Consider the following 23,269-nt stretch of genomic DNA (forward strand, 5'->3'; position numbering starts at 1 on the left):
GTCTGATATAGACAACATATATCGTTGAAGGTTGAAAAAATCTCTAATATTTGAGCCCAAAATTTCAAATTTTAATTTTTTGAAAAAAGAGGCCACCCGTATGTACGTTTATTTGAGAGGAGGAGGATTATATTTTTGAAAGGGTGAAACATTATGAATATGTTAATTATATAATAATATGTATTATTATAAAAAAGAAAAAATAAAGCACGTTAAAATTTTTCTTTCTTGATTTTTTTACAAAATCTACTTAGAATTATGCAAAATATGACTAAATAATTATAAATTTCAAGTTAAATTTTAATTTTGATAAATAATTTAAATTTCAAAATATCAAGTTCAGTTCGACTATGTATGTAGTAATTCCTCAATAAAGTGCCAAAACCCTATTAAAATATATGAACATTTTCAACATTTTAATGTTTTTATTTAAAAATTTGTTGGAATATGAGCTTCAAACAATTATTATGTAAATAAAAATAATTAAATATATGTATTTATTCGTATTACAACCGTAGTAAGTCGATTCTTCCTTTCTTCTACTGAGGTTTGAATTTGATTTCGAATTGTAAAGAGATTCAAAGGGAAAATACTAGCGGATAAAAACTACCTCAATGAAAGGGTCATAATGGAGTCAAGTTGTATTTGTTGATATTTTTTGCTTTTCGAGCCTAAATAGGTAGCCAAGATAATGCCTAAAAATAAGGTTCTAAATTCTGAAGTTTACATGATCCTCTCGTGTGCACCCTTAATGCATTAATATAAAAACAATAACCACGAGACAGTATACATAATAGCTAAAGGATTTCTTATAAATTTACAAATTAAATTTGATGGTGGTACTGGAGTATTTCAATCTGAGATCAGGATTAACGTATTTCAAATGTATTTGTCTGAATGTAAATGAAGGAAAATCTCTTATTTATCCAATTAAATATAAAATTAAAAAGATTGACGATAGTTTCTTAGCATTCATTTAAAATATATGAATATTTATTTTATTTAATGCTTTTTCTCTATCATTTATTAGTTCGAATTTGTATATTCCTCTCATCAGCTGTTTCAAGTAGTTCATCTGGATGTGGATATTACATTCCGTCAGTTTATGATAGTAACTACAAAAGTTATGCATTTGAAAGTTCAGTTTCACAATGCAGTGGACGCTATGCCTCTTTTTTACATTTTTCAGGAGATATCAAAGTAAGTAACATGAATACATCTTATCATGAAATTACTTATTATGCTGCATATGATATTGAATATCCAAAAGGAACAGGAATTATGAATTTCACAACAGCATCAAATACTTTATCTACAAAAGATGGTGGAATGTACAATGCTAATGGTAAATTTAATCTTACAAAATGTAATTATTTAAACAATGAATATACAGGAAGTTATAATGCAATAATTTCTTGTTGGTCATTCTCAACTACATTTTCAAATTGTTCATTCATAGGAAATAAAGGAAATTATTTATTTGATAGAAAACCAAAAGCTATTGATAATTGTTACTTTAATAATAATGTTGTCAATCAAACTATAAAGAATTATGCAGATACATTTGATTCAATTGATTCATTAGATTCATTTATATCTCATTATTCAACATATTATTGTAATGCTGCAAAAAACGAAGAAAATAAAGATGATACATATAAAAAATATAAAGAAGAAAAATTAAAACTGAAAAACATCAAAAATATTGTTAATAAATTTTACAGAACACCATTTCTTGGAGCAGTAAATCGATCTGTTTTAAAATAACTTTTTTAAACATTCAGTTCAGTATCTGGGATTTTACATGACATTCAAAAACGATTTTTATAAAATTGAATTTGTATCTAACAGTTTGAATTGTATCTTCATATTATTCTGGAATTTGTCATATTTATTTAAGTGAGATCTTACAACTTTCTGACATTCTATCAATTTTTTTTCTTGACATACTTAACTTAATGTTCCAATTTCTCCGGTATAAAGTTATTTTAAAACGTTATTTAGTACCTAATATGCGTATTATACTTTTTGTTATTTAAATTAGACATATACTAATGTAATGAGAAGATGACAGAAAGTTGTTAGTGAACCCTTAATTATTCATCAAAAATATTGAATTCTATAGTTTCTTTGTTCATTAAATCTTCAATCATTTGTGAAGAAATAGAATTATTTCTTGGTTGATTCAATTCATCAAATGAGAATTCTTCTGTTGTTGATTGATCGTCGTGATTCAATGATTGATATCTTTTCTTTGCTGAGAGACATAAAAATTTTTGATGTTCAAAGATCAAAACTGGTCCTTTGCAAACGCCATCACCTTCGAAAAAATCAATGAGGGAACATGCAAAATCATACTGATGGCCTTCATAATATGAAGGATATAGATGTTGTTGTGGTTTAAACAACAAAACAATAGTTTTAGGAACAATGACTTTCCCGATCTCATAAACAAAAAATTCGGGTGATTCAGAATCATCAAATTTAGTAACAAACTTAGTTTTGTCATCATATTTGATTTGAAAACAATGTTTGGAATATCTCAAGAATTTGATTGATTTGACTTTGAAAAGAAGATCATGACATGTTTTGAAGTTGTGACTTTGATTATCAAAATAAATCAATGAATCATTTGAAAAATAACTTGTCAATGTTCTGTAGATTTCACAACCATCATGATATCCACAAACAATTAAAAATGTATCTTCAAATACTGAACATATGAATTTTTCATTAGGTGTTGGAATATGACCAAGAAAATAACCATTTTGGATAAGAAATGGTGAAATTAAATTAAACTTTTCTTTTCGATAAACAATTCTCAAAGTACTGAGGACATCATAAGGATCTGTATATTCATATGCAACTAATGTATCATGTTTGACTTTGAAATACAATTTTCCTTGAAAAATACCAACAAATTTTCCTGAAAATAGTAAATCGCGGGATTCAACTTCATCATCTTCATAAAGATTGTGGATTTCGGATTTGTTATCATCCATACATACAATGTTGCCATTAGGAAGTTTGTAACTTCCGTTTAATAACGGTAAACAACTATTTGAACTCGCAAATGGATAAAAATCAAAATTAATGAAATATTTCGAGTTCTTCGTGATAACTGTTGGATACAATATCCGGTTTGAATTAAATTCTTGACTTTTCTCACAAATTGAATCTGTGATAATTTTGTAATTCATATAACTTTCGTTTTTCGTGAACTGAAGAATTGTTTTGTTTTCAACAATGCCATGATCGAGGAATTTGATGTTGCAGACTTCTGGATTACTAGGATGACCGAAACCGGCACTTTCTGAAATGTGGTTTCCCCATGAAACAATTTCGAAGATTTTCAATGGTTTTTCGGACATGAAAACTCCTTTGTATTTTGATAACAAACCTAAGATGTGGCGGTACCAGTGATGAGGTCCTTGGAGACTAACAATGCTTCTGCTAGGTGTCCAGCAGCTCCATGTTTTGTCTGGTTTAAGTTTGTCGTAACAAAAAGGAAATTGTCCGAAATTGAGAAAATATTGTTCGTTATAAGATGAACAGATCATCTGGAAATATAAGTCTGTCTTAAAATCGCAATCTAGGAAAGCTTGGCCTAATAAATGGCCGTTTTGTGTGTAATAAAAAAATCCGTTGTCTTGGATACCAAATCCAATGGTACAACCAACTACAAATGGTGGAATTTTAATATTTATAGTGTGTTTGTTGAATAGTGTGATCTTACCTTCGAAATTAATATCAAGATGATTACACCATTCTGAATTTTCAACAAATTTTGTCAGTAATCGGATTATTAGATATTTGTCACTTTGTTCGTCTGATTCTGATGAAAATGATGATGCTCTTTTAGTAATTTCGAAATATCGTAAATTTGAACGATTTGGTATATATCGAAGAGGTTCTCGCTGAATTATTGAGTGATTTGTTGAATTTAAATCTTTGTCGTCATCTTCTGGTTCAAAGAATATGACGACTGAGTCATCAACGTAATAATATTCGGCACTTCCGATAATATTTAAGTCCATCAGTGGAAAATATGCTCGTTGTTCTTCACAAAGAGATGTCGCTATAATTGAATATGAACTTTCTTGTTCAAGATAAAAATATCCACTCATCTCTGAAATTGGATATGTAACTGGCTGTAATACATCGTTTACATATATTCGCATTTCTCCGTTGGATACATCCATGCGTATTAAAACACCGATTCCGTCCATAGAAACGTGGGGATAAACTGTATTTCTGCGAATAGCTGATAAAAAGGCGAAATAATCTATGTCAAGCTTTTTGTCTTGTGAATACTGTATTCCAAAATGAAAATTAAGCTCTTTTTCGTCTTTAAATTCAAGTCGTATTATATAAAAGCAAAAACTTGCATGCTTTGGTCTATTATCACTATCTACTATAACAAAACATTGTAAATCTGAGATTATTTTCGATCTTCCATGTGAAGTTGAAATACCGTTATTATCAATATCGCAATTTAAACATTTCATAAATAATGAATTTAGTATGATACAATCTCTACTATCTGAAGCTGTTTGTTTGCCTTTATCAATTTATACTGTAAACCATAAAAAAAGATTAATCTTATGAATTCTAGAACATCTATATGATGATAACAAATAGCAATATGGAATAACATTTTCCTGAAGGAAAAAATAAAATAGTTTATGTAATATAAATATCAATTCTAAATATCTTCAATATTGCTGTCATTTCTTAACATCATAAATTATGAGTATAATTTTATTTTATATGCTATGTAGATATATTGAATTCTGCATAACGAATGTCCAATGTATAGCATTTGAATGAAATTATCCATTTTGGAGTTGAAGTTGACTATTTTTGGAGAGATACTATTAATTTGATTGAGTGGAATTATATTTAAAGATGACAAAATCAATAATTAGGACTAATCGTGAAATGGTAAACAAATTTTCCAAAATTCTTGAATGGTTAGAGTTTCATGTTTTAGTTATATTTTAAGGATTCCTTGTCATTTGTTCGAAAAATAGAGATTCGAAAAATTTTATATCAAAAAAAGAAGAAGAATTGATCGGAACAAGAGAAATCTAATTGGCAGAATAATAAAACTCAATTTTCTAAAGTCGAAATTTAAAGGATCAAACTAGAGTCGTCGAAATTTAATATGGAAAAATTTTTAAAAAGTGTCACATCTGGGCAATCAATATTGACTAAAGTCGTATGAAAATGCAATCAAATAGTATATTTCGGATCGTAATTGCCGATGAGTCTTACTCCGATGAGAAAAAACTTTGTTGAGGTCCGGTGAAAATTTTTGAAAGAAAAACTTATTTCAAACCGTCATTTATTTTTTCTCATGAGCTGGTTATGGGGTAAGAAGAAGAAAGAGCCAACAGTTAATGCTCAAACTGCTGGTGAAAAAAATGCTGAAACCATTGAAATGATGAACAAGAAGATCGAACAACTTGACAGACAAGCAGAAAATATGGCAAAGGAAGCTAAGGCTGCTATGGCAAAGAAGAACAAGAAGAAAGCCCTTGAATGCATGAAGAGGAAGAAAATGTACGAAAATCAGTCTACAAAGTTTTCTCAAATGAGAGACAACCTTGAAGCCCAGGTTATTACACTTCAGCAGGCCAAGTTCTCTGCTCAGGCTTTCAACCAATATGCTATGAACACAAAGGCCATCAAGACAGAGCTCGCCGGCTTCGATGCAGACAAGATCGATGAAATCCGTGAAGAGAATGAAGAAGTTACAGATCAGTTGAATGAAATGACTGATATCTTAGCTCAGCCAGGTGCCGATGCTGCTGATCCTGATGAGCTTGAAGATGAACTTAACCAATTAATGGAAGAGGGAGATGAAGTCGAGGAGCCCGGTGAAGCTGAGCCAGCTGCTCGCGGTAAGCCAGCCAAGGAAGCTGAGGACGAAGATGCAGAAGCTATCATGGCTCAGTTCGGTGGTATCTAAATTAAAAGGTAATATAATTTTGTGTAACCCGAGTTTTCATTTTATATAATTTAAAAAGTTTAATAATAATTAATTTTACTATCTTCTTACGACTCCCGCAAAATACCAAAATATTTTATGCGACTCAAACATAATTTATTAAAATAAATGATCCTTTGATTACATTGAAACGATTTTGGTACGAAATGGCCAAGAATTCCATTTATATAAAAAAAAATTAAAAATCTCTCTAAAAAAGTTATCTTTGTATCATGTAAAATGTAGTTTATATATATACAAACATAGTGGTATTAAAGAAGCAAACAACATAAACTTGAGGACTTCAATCTTCCATCGTAAGGATCTGTTTTTGGATCTGTATCCCTGCCAGTCATCATCTTGTAAAAGACTGGAAAAGTCATTTTTCCGTTTTTAGAACCGGTCTCATTTTCTAATATTGTCTCGGCTTCTTTTTTCGTGATCTTTTTATTGACAAATTTGCCTATTTCTATAACGCTATCTGTAGTTAGAGCTCCATTCCTATCTTTATCAAATGATCGGAAAATTATTTTATACTGATTTAATTCATCGCAATAAATTTCACTTTTAACGAAGTTAATGAAATCAAATTTACTGATAGTGCCTTCGTTATTGAAATCTATGCCACTGAAAATAATATCAGAATTGGACTTTGGAATGTCGTCTTTTTTCTGAAGTTGTTTATAAAGTTTGTAGAATTCATCTCTGCCGATCTTATCTTTCTTGTTAACATCAAGCTCATCGTATTTCTTCTCAAATTCAGCAACGATTTTTTCGTTGCTCATCAATTTAGGCACTTTTACTTACATTTTTCATCGAAAATTTCCAAGACTTTTATTCAAGAGCATGGTTTCTTACATCATAAATTCTTCTAAATTGTCTTTAAAATTTCATCGTGAAATATTTTTTCAAAAAAATTGAGCGATTATTGGCAATTAAGACGAATTGTGAAGGTATTACTATATACTTCATATTATAGTGTGTTCCCAAATATAATACAACTTAAAAATGAAAGATATATTTCAAAATATCAAAGTAGTATATGAGTGCGGGTTGTGTGACTATTTATGTAATCGTAAGAATTCTCACATAATTGAATGATTTTTGAACATACTTCTGAATAGCAGATTTTAAAAATTTATGAATAATTTATAAAAAGTTTTTATTCCTACAATTCCTATATTACCATTAATAAAAAGAATATATTTTTGCATAGATTCCAAATATGGTGTCAATTTTTTATTTAATATAAAATGTATGGAAAAAGAATAATATCTGATTTTGAACATTATTTGATTGATTTACTAATTGATCCACAAAGCTGTTGTAAAATTAATTTTGAATTTAAAATTAAAGGAACCGTAAATTTTGTATTTATTTATCACTTAAAAGAATATGACCGATATCATATTTGTAAACGTAAGAATTCATACAATATTGAACGATTTTGTATCATATTTGTAAACGTAAGAATTCATACAATATTGAACGATTTTGTATCATATTTGTAAACGTAAGAATTCATACAATATTGAACGATTTTGTATCATATTTGTAAACGTAAGAATTCATACAATATTGAACGATTTTGTATCATATTTGTAAACGTAAGAATTCATACAATATTGAACGATTTTGTATCATATTTACACTCAGACCATAAATGATGTAATAAACACATTAAAAGAAATTATATATAGATGATGTCGGATATTCCGCGATTAATTAAACATTGATTAAATCATGAATGGAATCAATGAAGTCATAATCAAAGACCTCATAAATGAGAAAAATAAATTAGAAACTAATGATTATTTGAATTTATGAAATCAATTATTTGATTCATTCTTTCTTCAATCTCTTCTATTCTTTTTGTTAAATCATCTATTTTCATTAATGAGGTGATTCTTGATTGGGGAATAGATTTCAAACTAACCACCCCCTTTATTTTTGAAATTTTGAATCCATCAACTTTAAACATTTTATTCAATTTACATGTTGTCAATTCTTCAAATAATTTTTTATTATTAGCATAATAGTCATTAAATTCTTCAACAGATGAAAAAATTTTTATTTCAGTAATTGGTTTAACAACGTTTATTTTTTGTTGAACATTACCAACATCATTTATTTCTTCCTCCTCTGTTTCATTTATTCTTAAAATCGGTTTCATTTATCATTAAATAAAAATTAAAATATAAGTGATGAAATATATTTTTTAATTAATATTAAATCAGAAATGGCTGCAGGATTCTTTAAAAAGTTATGGGAAGGAATTAAGAAAGCTGCAAGTTGGGTTCATCAGAAAATAATAAAACCCATTGCAAACTTTTTGGCACCAGTAGCGAAAACGGCAGGAACTATCATAGGTGGAGTATTAGGTGCTAAAGCAGGTAATCCAGCGATGGGAGCACAAGCAGGTAACGCAGTTGGTGGAATTGCTGAAGGAATACTTAATAAAATAGGAGGAAAGTAGTGGAAAAATAAATATTATTTTTATCTCAATATCGGTTGTAGTCGACGATAAACTTTATCTCCTTTATTTAATACTTCCCTTACCGGAACATTAGGTGCTATTTGTTCTGCAACGTCACTAATTGCTTCTTTATTCTTAAATATCCAATTTGCTCCCTTCTTCATTGTTTCCCAAACTTTATGCGCTCCTCTTTTTACTTTATCCCATAACTTTTTAAAGAATCCTGCAGCCATAGTTGATTATTTCATTAAAATTAAAAATTCATTTTCATCTTTTAATTTTGATTTTTTTATTTCATCATAAATGACGACTAACTATTTAGTGCCAAACACTAAACCAATTAATGGAAATGTGTTTCATTCATTTGAAAAGATAAATGAAATATTCGCAAAGAATGACGGTAGAAGATATTATAGAGAACTTGAAAGTTCATGCTATGACTCTGATACTCATATTTTGATGATAAACAAACTCATTTAAGAATTACAAATCCGGCTCATGATGTGAACCAATTAGGTGACACATATATTAAACGCAAAGTTAAAGCAACTCTAGTTTCAAATAAAGCTTTCACATGTGATGCCGCTTTTAAATGCATGCGTTTATTCGTTGGTTATAAATCATCAAATCAAAGCTTTAAACAATTAGAAGTAGAAACCGAAAGAGGTGATGCTGGTTATCTTCAGATGGATTGCGCCCGTGAATCTTTCGCATTTGCAACATATAAACCAAAATCAGAAAGGAAAGTTAAAAAGTTTGTTCATTCGTTATATAATAATGTTCAAAAATATGATAACTCAGTATGTGGAAATATATTGACCCTTCAGAAGTTTTCACTAAAGCAAATGAAGAAGTTGATGTCACTTTTGATATGATTATTCCGGTAAATGATTTGTTAGCATTTCAGGCGTTCGATGATTATCCCAAATCATTTGGTGAAATCATTTTGAAATATTATGTTTTCAGGGATACTTTAGTATTTTGTCAGGTTGACCCGTTAAGAGTTGCTGATTTACAAAATTACGTTTATGAAAAGATAACTGATGAAAATTATGAAAAGATTATGAATCATGTTTATAAATATGATCGCAAATTCCAACAAATCGGACTTCCTGCAAATTAATTACAAGCTTAGCCGCTACATCTGCTGACGCAACAGTTGATGACGTTATTATTTCATGCACAAAGATGGAAGTTTTAGAGGATAAATGCATTACACCAGGATACGGTTTAATTGAAGAATCAATTAAAGCAATACCACGTTTATTCAGTAAGGAAGATCCATTCATGATTCCAGCTCAACATATTGACGTTCGTTCACTAAATGGAGGTTGCATCACTCCTGAAGGTATCAGTTCTGATTTCTCATACGCTCTTCATAATGTTACAGATGTTGTGTTAACATTTCCGAAGAATGCAATGCAAAGAACGTTTTAGAAAATCCAATGCTTCGAGGTCTCCAGGTCACTATAGATTCCAGAAACTTCCCCGATCAAGCGATGACCACAGTGGGTGACATATTCTTTACACGTATGCTTCAAGCTTCTGATTTAGATGGAGTGAATGAATGCACGAAGAATACGAGGACTCATTAACTAGACCACTGAATGCAGATGATGGCACGCCATTAGCTAGAACATGGAAAGACCAAACTTCATTCTTATGCACTATTCCAGTTCAACGTGATGGAGCGGGTATATTCTTTGATGGATTAGAAACTTTCAACTCACAAGTTACAGTACAAGTGAAAGCTTATCCAATCATTCAGGGTGTAAATGACACTTACTGTTCAAAGGTGACAAATCCTCCTCAGGTTTGGTTTACTAGGACTACGTATTGGACATGGACACCGGATGAAGGTTTGAAATATCATCCAACAGGTACACACCACAGTATAGAAGTTCATATGATGAAATATTGATGAATAGAAATGTTTAAAATTATAAATTTATTTTTGATTAAATGGATTTAAATTCATCCACCCCTTATGAAGAATTAGCGGAGTATATAATACATACGTAGATGATATGATTAATGAAGCATTGAGTGATAATAGAAATGCTCTATCTAAGGAAAAATTAATGAAAATTCCATATTCTGAATGTTACTTAAATTCAATCACTGCAGCAATTGGTAAACAAAATAAAGGTAAAACATTAACGATATTAAAACAAATTATCATTATTGCTAACACTTCACCCTATTCACATGTGTTAATTTATATCAACCGTTCTGGTTCACCTTCAGATGATACATTTGAATCATTAAAGCATTTAATAAAAATTCCAATTATTTATTTATCACAAGAAGAAGCAGAAGATTATTTGAAAAACTTTTTAATGTATAAAGAGTTATATAATACAATCAAGAAGCAAGGATTAGAGGATAAAATTATTGATAAACAAAGGGATGAATTATTTGAAACACTTTCTATTTCAAATTTTGATAAAGAATTTTTGCATTCACTAATTTTTCTAGATGATGCCGTGAAATCAAAACTAATAACTAATGAGAAATCATATTTTAATCAATTATTAACTCAATGTCGACACATTCAGTGTTCATTCTTTATGGCTGTTCAATACTTTAAAGCATTAAGCACAAACATTAAATCAAACCTGTCCACCCTTTTCATTTTCAGTGGTTTTAGTCGTCAACAGTTGAACGTTATGCTTTATCAAGTGAATTTACCAATGAGCATTAATGAACTTTACACACAATATCAACAATTAGGAGAACATGGAAAAATAATAGTTGATTTAAATAAAGGTTCCATTAAATTCGAATAACTTTTTTATAATTAATTTTTATTTTTTATTTATAATTAAACATGACAGAAATTGCAAATCTTCTACAGGTTCCATTAAAACAAGGAACAAACAAAAAGGGTGCATATAATAGAACTATGAAAGTTCCAGACGGAATGAAAGAATTAGTCCACATTGTTGCCGGTCTTCAAAAGGATGTTAAACAAATGAGAAACGTTTTAACATTACCAGAAGCTCAAGCATATGCCAAACGTCATGGACCAAATTGGGAAGCACATGAAGCAGACATTACAGGACCAAATGGAAAGCCTGATGGAATAAATGAAGTCTTTGTTACTGATGGTCAAGGAAATATTAAAGTCATAAATGGGTATAAATTAACAATGACGGATTATCCTAAACGTAAAGCATATAATGAACGTTATCCTATGCAATTTGATGAAAATGGAAAAGCTGTTAAACAACATATCGGAGACAGTAAAGATGGACCAATTTCATACCGTCATAATCCATATTCTTATTTCAATGAAGAATTAAACGCTATTGAAGAGGGACCGGATGGATTACCACGATATGTTAATCAGTTTGATGGTCAATATGCAAATTTGAGACCTGAAATTCCAGCTAAGAAATTCTTTAAAGTTGCTTTATTCGATCCAGTGTTCAATGAACAGAAAGAAGCAATGAAAGCAGAATTTAAACCAATTCAAGTGGCAAGAATTTCTTCATCTTCACTTTCAGAAGCGTTCAAGGAATTGATAAAGAAACCACTTTATTCTCAACAAGGTTATAACTTTGATTTAATTAAAGAAAGTGATAGACGTAAATTAGAAAAATCGGATGGTTTTAAGAATGCATGTAATGAAATGATTAAAGATATTGTAAATGATAAAATAAGACTGGAAGAAACTCAAACCATTATCAATAACATAATTGGTGCAGTTACAAAGAAAGTATAAGCAAACAAGGATGAACCTTGGGATATTACCGTAACAACTAAATAAAACTTTAAATATATTTTTCTTTTTTTTATTCAATTATAAATGAGAAGACGTTTCACAAGTCAAAAGAACACAAACGCAAAAGCAGAGATTACGGTTGGTTATAATGTAAATGATGATAAATCACGAATTATTCAAAATGTTAAAGTTAATGTTAGTCCTGAATTAACAAGGTCAGCAACTCAACCAAATTTATTAACTCGTGACTTACCAAAGAAAGAGGAGGAGCAAAATAAAGAAGATGAACCCGGTAAAGAACCTGTTGAAATTCCCACTTATCCAACATACCCAGCACCACTTGATAACCCATATAAAATAGACATTAATTCTGAATTAATGAAAATATATCGCGATATCATAACTGATAATTATGATTCAATAATAAATTTAATTGACCAATCCGGTTTAATTATTTTACCTTATGAATCATTAATTCACATTATCGCCATTCTTTGTGATGTTCAAGATTCAGACGTGAAGATTCAATTTTTCATAGATGATGAGGTTTCATGCTGCGGAACAGTTGCAAAAATAAATCCTATAAAGGATATTAGCACAATTAAGATATCAAAGAACGGAACAACAACTGAACTTCATTTAACATATAATGATATTTATAATAAAATAGTTGATGAATATAAAATATCACTTGAAAAATTCTTTGTTAAGGCTATTTAATATTCAAGCATTAACATTATCGAATAATAATCCTTTGAATCATAATCGATAATAATTGACCTTTCACCAGTTTCTATCGTTTGTTTTATTTCTTTTTGTTCCCCACTATCCGGATCAGTCATTGTAATTGTTTTTGTTTAGTATCTGCTTTATCTTTAACTTCAATCTTTTTTCCATCGGGATATTTAAACCAAAATTCCAAAAATTCGATATTGTCAATCTGTTCATATTTTAATCTATCAATTACATTTTTAATACCATCTGAAAATCTTATGAAATGGTCATTATATGGGTTTGATTGAACTAAATTTGAATGAAGTGAAATATAACCTGATGATGAATATGACATCGACTCATATTTTCTGAAAACACTAAAATTTATAACATGAATGAATTTCTTATTCGTTGAATTTATGAATTCTTGAGGTAATCTTATTCTAGTTTTATTTATCACTGGAAAATAACGCTTTACCATATTTTTAATCGTAATAAAAAATGTCAATTATCAATATTATTTCGAATAATACTGTGAATTAAATTTAACAGTTAGTGGAATTTATAATGTTACTCTCGTTTCTGTGAGTGGTAAATTTAATCCCATTCTTTTAGACCCTTCAGATTATATATCATTTATTAAAGATGACCATGAAAAAACGTATGATATGTATATAAATAATGTGATAGTGAGGGGGATATTAACACAATTTTAAGTTATTTAAATGAATCATTTATCGTATGGTATGAAGAAAATTTTAAATCAAAACCTGATAAACTTTTTGAACTTGATGAAATAAATAACCTTATTAAATTTCCGCTGAAAATTAAATTTTGTACTCCTCGTCTTCGTTCATTGTTGGGGATATTAAATTTTGAAAAAGATGTTGGGGATGTTTTGTATTCTGACACTGGTTCCAATTTCATTTTAATCAAATGTGATAAAGTTAATACCCCAATGAGATTTTCACATCAAACATTAGACCCTAACTCTTACCCATCAATACAAAACATTTTATCCATCAACTTAAACATATTTTCTTTATCATATCCATTTCAATTATCCGGGAATTCATTTATTCTTCATTCAAAAGATTTATCAAATATTAAATTTAGAATAACTGACCTATTTGATTGTGATTTAGAATTCATGAATGAAATATTATGGCAATTTCAAATAGAAAAAATAGCTGATGAGATAACGGATTAAATATTTATTTTTAAATCGTAATAAATGATTAAACAACAGCAACCACAGACCATTACATACGCCACATATGCATATAATTCAAAGACGGCAGAACAAACGCAAAGGTTGAAATATGGAGATTTGGAGATAGTATTGAAAAATGACCATTTTGAATTCGTTTGCAAAGGTGGTGCGGTGATATCAAATATAAAAGAAATTTTATTTATGAATTCAAAAATTAAAGGTATAACGGATGATATAACATCAATTCCACCAGAAGAACAGAGATATTACGCATTAAATGCATTTCCTAAAGTTTTGAAGATTGGAAGATTTAATTTAAATGAGGAATTCATAAAAGGTTTCCTAAATGACATAATGAAGAAGGCAGATAAACATATGTTAACGATGAGTTAGCATATGTGGCTAGTGCGTTAGTGAAGAAGGCAGATAAGGAATATGTGGATGAAAAAGATAATGAAATTAAATAGAAAGGGTTGAATGGTATCATGAACGGACATCAAAGATTTTAAAAACTAAAGCTGATACAGGATGGGTTTCAGGATGTTTAGACCTTAAAGCAGATAAAACTTATGTTAACGATGAGTTAAATAAGAAGGCAGATAAGGAATACGTTGATACTGAGTTAGCAAAGAAAGCTGATATATCATTTGTTAATGAAGAAATAAAACAATCGGAGGTCTATTTTACCCCACCATTTTTAAATTTTATGAAATCATCAGATAAAACATTTGAAGATATTGAATGGTTATGTTTCGATGGAGTGACCATGTATTTATTTTATACAGGCGGAGTGCTTTATTATTTTAAAACAAATGATTTTAAAAACTATGAATCATTTACTCCATCCGTTTTGAATCCTGATACACGAGAGCCAATCATTAATCCAAGAATTTTTTATGTTGAATATAATAACGGCAAATTTATGGGAATGATAACGGTTGGAGATGATTTTTGCCCTTGTTATTCATTCGATTGTATCCAATGGTTCAAATGTAATTTAAATCAAGATGTTAAATTTAAATATCCAAATAATCCTATTAGATGTGTTAATAATAAATGGGTACTAATTTATGAAGTCAATCAAATTTTCATTAGTGAGGATGGGATAAATTATTATATGTTTAGTATGATGTCATCAGATTTGAAAATTGATTATACAAGTAAATGGTATTACATTAACAACATGTGTTTTATCCTACAAAATGATAAAATTTATAGATCATATTCAATACCATTTGGTCGTTTTGAACAAATTTTTCAAGCTGATGGAGACATTGAAGCTTTATGTTATGCTTCAAATGTTTGTGTTCTTGTTTCAGGTAGTATGTTGTATTCATATCCTGTAAGTTATAACAGACATATTTATTTATCACAAGATTTTTCACAGGATCCAGAGAAAACACCAAATTGGGAATTGGTTTATTCATTCACTCCAAAATTTACTCGAAATTATAGATTTACAAATTTGTTTTATATTGATGGGTATTTCATTGCTTTTGGATGTGGTGATTTAGTAAATATCAGTAGTGATGGAAAAAATTGGTCTGAAATCACAAAATTTCAAGATGTTAAAAAAGCAATTTTCAAAAATAATATGTTAATATTGATGACAATACCAATTTTAACTTCTTACACGATTTCAATATTATATAATAAATTCAATATTCATAATGGATTAAATAAGAAAGCCGATAAGGAATGGGTTAATACTGAGTTAAAGAAGAAAGCAGATAAGGAATGGGTTAATACTGAGTTAAAGAAGAAAGCAGATAAGGAATGGGTTAATACTGAGTTAAAGAAGAAAGCAGATAAGGAATGGGTTAATACTGAGTTAAATACAATGTTTGAAATGATTTACCCCATTGGTTCAATATATACATCAATGAATTCAACAAATCCATCAACATTATTTGGATTTGGTACATGGCAGCAGATAACCGATCGTTTTTTATATTGTACAAACTCATCAAAACAAACCGGTGGAAGTAAAACAATTACGGGTGAAAATTTACCTGCTCATAGTCATTACGTTAATTTAAACACAACCGAAGCAGGATGGCATAAGCATAGATATTGGGATTGGTCAGGAATGACAAAAGGTAAAGGATATGATGTTAAAGATGACGTTAAATTTGCTATTAATTGTTACTGGAACGATACACAGGGTTCAGGTAATCATACACATAATGTTTCAGGATATACACAAACGACGGGACAGAGTAAAGATTACATGCCGCCTTATATGACAGTTTATGCATGGTTTCGCACGGATTGAAAGTCCTGAGCTCCAATTCAGCATACCTCATTAATGAAATTACAGAATTTTTGAATAAATGAGGGGGGGGGTCACCATGTGTCACCAGGTCATTTAACTTCTTTAAAAAATGAGACGACATGACATTGTGTCAACAACACGAGAGGAAGGCAATAATGACTTATTTTTGAAGAACTGAAGGTGTCACCAGGTCACCATGTGTCACCAGGTCATTTAACTTCTTTTAAAAAATGAGACAACATGACATTTAGACAACAACACAGGAGGAAGGCAATAATGACTTATTTTTGAAGAACTGAAGGTGTCACCAGGTTGTCATGTTGACGACATGACATTGTGTCAACAACACGAGAGGAAGGCAATAATGACTTATTTTTGAAGAACTGAAGGTGTCACCAGGTCACCATGTGTCACCAGGTCATTTAACTTCTTTTAAAAAATGAGACAACATGACATTTAGACAACAACACAGGAGGAAGGTAGTTATGACTTATTTTTGAAGAACTGAAGGTGTCACCAGGTTGTCATGTTGACGACATGACATTGTGTCAACAACACGAGAGGAAGGCAATAATGACTTATTTTTGAAGAACTGAAGGTGTCACCAGGTCACCATGTGTCACCAGGTCATTTAACTTCTTTTAAAAAATGAGACAACATGACATTTAGACAACAGTGACGGAAATATGATGCAGCCCAAAAATAAGGTTAGTTTTAAAATTATTTTTATTTTTTTATTCCTATATAAATGACAGCAACAAACAACAACAACAACTTTATCGTTTCTGATGAAAAAGTTATTGATTCATTAGTTGAGGAATTAGTTGTGGCAGAAACTAAAACCCTCAACGAAAGAATTGGTGAAAACAGGATTGATTTACATAACTACCTCAAACATGATGGAGGAAGAGGAAGGAAAACTGGTACAGCTTTATTAGTAAATAAAATTTCAAATTTAACGATTATAGATGTTGATATCAATAAATCATACAATGATGAACTTAAAGAAACAGTTGGAAAAGACATTTTATCAAAACTTTCGGATAAAGATGTTATCGTTAAAACTGCTTCAGGAGGTCTTCACATTTATTGCAACACTAATTTCTTCTATTCAACCTCGAACAGAATGATTAAATGTTATTCCTGCAATGATTATGATATCGATATAATGACTTCTATGGATGATTCAAAGCGTTCATTAGTGGTTATGGCTGATTCAAGAGTTCGAAAGAATGCATCAGAACCAATCAATACATACTCATTCATTCGTGGAAGTTATGATTCAACATTAACTAGAACAGTGAATGATATATTAAATGATTTGAATATTAAGGTAAGAGTTGAACAGAAGAACGAAGAAATAAAGAGTATAATGAATGAAAACAAAGATGTAAACATTGACGATAAACTTGCCCAGAGCATAGTTGATGGCATCTGTGATTTTGAAGTACATAATGATGGTGGAAACATGAATTTAGAAAAAGAAGTTACATTATTCACACTGTTTCAAGCTATTAATTCGTTACCTAATCATTTAATTAATGAAGCCTACGATAACGTTTATAACTTCTGCAGTTTAACAGAAAATGCAAAAAGTAATTTTGAAAAAGCACGTGATAGATATGCATATTTAATGACTTCTCCATTTGTTTTGGTAAAGATTCTAAAACTTTATCAAAAGGAATATTATGATGAATATGTTTTGCCTTTATTACGTAAGCCAAAAATAACATTTGATATAAAACTTGATGACTCGTTTTTGATAACAGATATTAGACGCAAGGCTGAAAATCATCAGTATAAAAACAGTTCTGAAGTAATTGAGGATTTATCACGTGTAATCCGTTTTGTAGATTGTGGAAACAAATATTTCATTCAAAAGGACTATAATATCCACGACAAAATGAATCAAATATCATTTGTTCTTCAGTCAAACATGAAAGAGTCACTCAAAATGATTAAATTATTTAATGAAGAAGGTAAAACAATAACAGCATGGGACGTACTACTAAATCAATTGTCTTCATTAACAGTTAAGGGTGTTTGCTTTAAATCTGATTCCCCAGATGTTTTCTCAACGTTTCAAGGTTATAAATACAACATTCTTGAAAAGCTTGATTACTCAAAAATTGAGATGTTTATGGATTTCATTAAAGAAGCCATTTGTGATAATAACGATGAAGTGTATAAATACCTTCTCGGCTGGATTGCATCAATGATTCAACATCCTGGAATCAAGAATGAAACAGCAATTATTTTGAAAGGACTTCAGGGAACAGGTAAAAACAGATTTACAGACATTATTTCTGAACTTCTCGCTGGTTATTCATGCAAAAACATTACGAAATAAGTGAGCTAACGGGTAATTTCAACTCAGTAGTTGAAATAAAATGTTTCTTGTACTTAATGAACTCAAGAATGTAGGTGAAGACAGACTCGCAAACTTCAACGCTTTGAAATCAATTATTACGGATAATGAGATTAGAATTAATGAAAAGAATCAACCCAGAAGAACTGCTCAGAATGTTGCAAACTTCATTTTCGTAACTAATAACGTCTACCCTGTCAAAATTGAAGTTGGAGACAGAAGATATGTAGTTTTAAGAGTTAATGGTAAATTCAAGGGTCAATTTGATTACTTCAAGAATTTAATGGATTCATGCACAAAGGAATTTTATGATAACCTTTTAACATATTTTATGCAATATGACCTTTCATCATTTAATGTACGAATCATTCCGATGACTGAAGCCAAACAAGATTTAATTGAATTATCAACAAATCCTTTAGATGTATGGATAAATACACATTATGATGAATTGAATGCAGGTATGACATGTAAAAATGCTCTATTCTGCAAACCATCAGACATGAAAGACAAAAACTTTCAAATGAGCATTAAGGATAAATGTGATAGGAAACAGATAAGAATAGATGGTAAACAAACATGGTGTTATGTTTTGAAAGAAGAAATGAAAGGATTATATAAACAGGTTGAACCAAACGATAATGATGAATCATTTACTGACGATGAAATACCTGTAAATGATGCTTTATAAAGTATGATTGGAATTTATTTTTGCCTTCCTCTCGTGTTGTTGTCAAAATGTCATGTTGTCTCATTTTTTAAAAGAAGTTAAATAACCTGGTGACACATGGTGACCTGGTGACACCTTCAGTTCTTCAAAAATAATTCATAACTGCCTTCCTCCTGTGTTGTTGTCAAAATGTCATGTTGTCTCATTTTTTAAAAGAAGTTAAATGACCTGGTGACACATGGTGACCTGGTGACACCCTCTGTTCTTCAAAAATAAGTCATTATTGAATAACCCGTGTTGTTGTCAAAATGTCATGAGTTAAATTACCTGGTGACCTGGTGACACCTTCAGTTCTTCAAAAATAATTCATAACTGCCTTCCTCCTGTGTTGTTGTCAAAATGTCATGTTGTCTCATTTTTTAAAAGAAGTTAAATGACCTGGTGACACCCTCTGTTCTTCAAAAATAAGTCATTATTGAATAACCCGTGTTGTTGTCAAAATGTCATGAGTTAAATTACCTGGTGACCTGGTGACACCTTCAGTTCTTCAAAAATAATTCATAACTGCCTTCCTCCTGTGTTGTTGTCAAAATGTCATGTTGTCTCATTTTTTAAAAGAAGTTAAATGACCTGGTGACACATGGTGACCTGGTGACACCCTCTGTTCTTCAAAAATAAGTCATTATTGAATAACCCGTGTTGTTGTCAAAATGTCATGAGTTAAATTACCTGGTGACCTGGTGACACCTTCAGTTCTTCAAAAATAATTCATAACTGCCTTCCTCCTGTGTTGTTGTCAAAATGTCATGTTGTCTCATTTTTTAAAAGAAGTTAAATGACCTGGTGACACATGGTGACCTGGTGACACCCTCTGTTCTTCAAAAATAAGTCATTATTGAATAACCCGTGTTGTTGTCAAAATGTCATGAGTTAAATTACCTGGTGACCTGGTGACACCTTCAGTTCTTCAAAAATAATTCATAACTGCCTTCCTCCTGTGTTGTTGTCAAAATGTCATGTTGTCTCATTTTTTAAAAGAAGTTAAATGACCTGGTGACACATGGTGACCTGGTGACACCCTCTGTTCTTCAAAAATAAGTCATTATTGAATAACCTGAAAACATTTACTCACAATATTTTTGTACAAAACAACCCCAAGCTTTTAACTTCTTTTCTGCAGCTTCTAATGCTATCTTAGCGAGTTCATATTCTCTAAATTCTCTCTTTAAATTTTCTTGTTCCCATTGGTCTAGTTCGTATGGAGAATCTATATAACCATAACATAACTCACGTTCATGTTCTAATTGTTTTTCGCACATTTTTCCAACTTCTTCTTCAAACAAAGGTTTAGCATTCTCTACTGTATCTTCAAGTTCTTCTTCATCTAATTTCTCATGAACTTTCTTGTCTATGGAATCCATAATATCTTTGACATAAAATGCATACTTTACAGAGCACCATTCAGCAACAAAATGAACGAGGTCAGGATGTATGTAAATACCTTTGAATTCATTCATAACACCCTTTGTAAGCTCATAAAATGCTTGTTTTGAGGTCGAGCCACTTTTGGCTCGACCATATTCTTTCAACCAAAACTCAAGAATTTCCTGCATTTTAGCACTATTGAGAAATCTGTTTAAATGGTTTAACTTTCCTGCTTCTCTTGCCATCTTTGTTGCATTTATATAACCATCCTTGTCTCTACGTAAGACTTCAATACCGTTATAAGTGCCTTTTGTGAATGTTTCGCCATTAGATTTGTTAGTGAATGTTTTTGCTTCGACTGACATTACTGTTCTTACATACAAAATAAAAAGTTAGAAAAAATAAAAATAATTAATTATTGAATAACCCGTGATGTTGTCAAAATGTCATGTTGTCTCATTTTTTCAGAGAAGTTAAATTACCTGGTGACCTGGTGACCCCTTCAGTTCTTCAAAAATAATTAATTATTGAATAACCTAAAAACATTAACGATAAAATAAGTGATAACAAATTTTTATTTTTATCATAAATGAATACCCCACAAGCTCAAAATTTACCACGAATCATAACAAGGGAGGAAATGATAAAAATGATGCGAGAACTTGCTAAAAATAACAAACCACTTAAACTGAGAAAATGCGGTTATGCAGTAATGATGGAAAGAGAGATGTTGTCGAAGAGGAATAAAAATTAAATTTGGATAGAGTTTAAAAATTCATCTTTATTAAATTCATCTCTTCCAACCAATTTATTTATTCTATTAAATTCTTTTATTTTTGCTTCACTCAGTTTAATGATTGAACGGTAAGTTTCTAATTTTTCGATTATTTCTTTATCGTTTTCAACCTCACCACATTGCGGCTTCTTTTTGTAATAACATATTTTTGATTTAATTCTGTTTAGTTTCTTTTTATATTCATCGTCTGGACTCTTGACTGCTTTGTTGTCACTCATTTCTTACGAAATAAAAAAATTAAATATTATTTAAATATAATGGAGTAATAAAATAAATCGGAATTTCTATTAATTTATTGTCAACTTCAACTAATACATTGCCGTTAATATATCTAACAAATTCAGCTATTGTGTCAAATCTTCGTCTTCTTTTTGTCATTGATTTATCAGTTTTTCCATAATCGAGATGAATCAAAACTTTATCCCTTGTTTAAAATTCATGAACCCCGAATTAATTTGTTCACGTTTAACATCATTCAACCTTTCCATTTGCTTTCTAATATATTCCCATTCTTTTGAAATATCATTTTTCATTTCCACTGGTTTCATGTTAATAGTTCTATGCCATGTATTATTGTAATAATATACTAACTGCTGTATGATGGAGTCATGATTTCCCATCCAGTATATCTGACCCGTAACCCCCTACGCATCTCTAAGAGTTCTCATTACCGCATCAACTATTTTATTATGAAACGTATATGGAGAGGATGAGAAGTAAAATTAATTTGTGGGAAATAATGAGTCATAGCTGCCTGAAATCCTTTATCACCATCACCCTGATATTATCTACTCTTTCATGATCTAGTAAGTATTGAATAGCTCTTCTTGTTTCCTGTTCTGTTTTCCCTTTCACCGGAATGCAATATAAATATCTAGTGTTAATGTTAATGGCAAATAAATAAGTAACGTTTCCTTTTGAATATTCCAGATGATCGATTTCGTATGAAATGGATATGGTGGCGGCAAATGAAGGGCGACTAAATTTTTCCTTTAACGGTTGAATTTTCGGGTCAATTGTTTATTTAATATCTTGAAATCCTTTTTAAAATCTTTTTGCTTCTTAAATGTTTGAAATGGATATAATAAGTGAATGATGAAGGATTAACTGAAGGAGGAGGAGGTACTGTTGTTGGAGGTTTTGGTGTTGCAATGGTTTAATTTTATCTGCTTTGATTTTGGATTTCATTCCTTCCTTCATTAATTCTGGATGTATTCTATTCATTTGTTTTAAATATGCTGTATATAAAGGTTTGATATACTTCCCCACTTCGAGTTTATGTTGAAGGATGAATTCCAAAAGTTGATCTTCATTTAAAAAGTCGGGCTGAATGTGGTTTAACTAATGAATCATAAATAAAGCTTGTGCATCATTTATGAGCTGCTGAACCTGGGTGTTTTGCACCTTTTGGTTTTTGTTCCTTTGGTTTTTGTGGCTCGGGATTATATAATTTATATAATTCATCAATATCTTCTTCTGTTAATACTTTATTTTTGAAATCTTTCAACTGTTTAAGTTGTGATTTACTTTTTCCCTTTGAATATTCATTATTTTTAATTTGTCTTTAATTTCAGAAATTATTTTTATGATATTTTCAAAATTTCATTTTTATA

The 23,269-nt window shown here is 30.2% G+C and overlaps 9 protein-coding genes across 9 annotated transcripts, besides 2 other annotated features; 7 read left to right on the forward strand and 2 right to left on the reverse strand.

Moving 5' to 3' along the window:
* Positions 1–748: part of a mobile genetic element that runs on past the window's edge.
* A 257-nt stretch (positions 749–1,005) lies between these two features.
* TVAGG3_0741680 (uncharacterized protein) lies at positions 1,006–1,767 on the forward strand (the record flags this gene model as incomplete). The annotated part of the gene is made up of 1 exon (XM_001308531.1): positions 1,006–1,767. The coding sequence occupies one exon, from the start codon at positions 1,006–1,008 to the stop codon at positions 1,765–1,767; it is 762 nt and encodes a 253-aa protein (XP_001308532.1).
* Positions 1,768–2,096: 329 nt separating this feature from the next.
* On the reverse strand, positions 2,097–4,202 carry TVAGG3_0741690 (uncharacterized protein; the record flags this gene model as incomplete). The annotated part of the gene is made up of 1 exon (XM_001308532.1): positions 2,097–4,202. The coding sequence occupies one exon, from the start codon at positions 4,200–4,202 to the stop codon at positions 2,097–2,099; it is 2,106 nt and encodes a 701-aa protein (XP_001308533.1).
* A 1,147-nt stretch (positions 4,203–5,349) lies between these two features.
* Positions 5,350–6,047, forward strand: TVAGG3_0741700 (vacuolar protein sorting-associated protein 32; the record flags this gene model as incomplete). The annotated part of the gene is made up of 1 exon (XM_001308533.2): positions 5,360–5,974. One exon carries the CDS (start codon positions 5,360–5,362, stop codon positions 5,972–5,974), a length of 615 nt encoding a protein of 204 aa, XP_001308534.1.
* Positions 6,048–6,264: 217 nt separating this feature from the next.
* TVAGG3_0741710 (calcium-binding protein family) lies at positions 6,265–6,777 on the reverse strand (the record flags this gene model as incomplete). Its single annotated transcript, XM_001308534.1, has 1 exon — positions 6,265–6,777. One exon carries the CDS (start codon positions 6,775–6,777, stop codon positions 6,265–6,267), a length of 513 nt encoding a protein of 170 aa, XP_001308535.1.
* Positions 6,778–7,245: 468 nt separating this feature from the next.
* Positions 7,246–21,123: a mobile genetic element.
* On the forward strand, positions 8,232–8,468 carry TVAGG3_0741730 (N-acetylmuramoyl-l-alanine amidase family; the record flags this gene model as incomplete). The annotated part of the gene is made up of 1 exon (XM_001308535.1): positions 8,232–8,468. One exon carries the CDS (start codon positions 8,232–8,234, stop codon positions 8,466–8,468), a length of 237 nt encoding a protein of 78 aa, XP_001308536.1.
* Positions 12,280–12,711, forward strand: TVAGG3_0741740 (uncharacterized protein; the record flags this gene model as incomplete). The annotated part of the gene is made up of 1 exon (XM_051244900.1): positions 12,280–12,711. A coding segment is annotated over one exon (432 nt), but the record flags the coding sequence as incomplete, so codon positions are not given.
* On the forward strand, positions 14,829–16,397 carry TVAGG3_0741750 (keratin-associated protein family; the record flags this gene model as incomplete). The annotated part of the gene is made up of 1 exon (XM_001308536.1): positions 14,829–16,397. The coding sequence occupies one exon, from the start codon at positions 14,829–14,831 to the stop codon at positions 16,395–16,397; it is 1,569 nt and encodes a 522-aa protein (XP_001308537.1).
* TVAGG3_0741760 (Prim-pol domain family) lies at positions 17,146–18,250 on the forward strand (the record flags this gene model as incomplete). The annotated part of the gene is made up of 1 exon (XM_051244901.1): positions 17,146–18,250. A coding segment is annotated over one exon (1,105 nt), but the record flags the coding sequence as incomplete, so codon positions are not given.
* Positions 18,788–19,456, forward strand: TVAGG3_0741770 (uncharacterized protein; the record flags this gene model as incomplete). Its single annotated transcript, XM_051244902.1, has 1 exon — positions 18,788–19,456. One exon carries the CDS (start codon positions 18,788–18,790, stop codon positions 19,454–19,456), a length of 669 nt encoding a protein of 222 aa, XP_051091489.1.
* Positions 21,124–23,269: the final 2,146 nt, after the last annotated feature.

The sequence above is a fragment of the Trichomonas vaginalis genome, chromosome III (assembly GCF_026262505.1).
Source record: "Trichomonas vaginalis G3 chromosome III, whole genome shotgun sequence".
Lineage (NCBI taxonomy): Eukaryota > Parabasalia > Trichomonadida > Trichomonadidae > Trichomonas > Trichomonas vaginalis.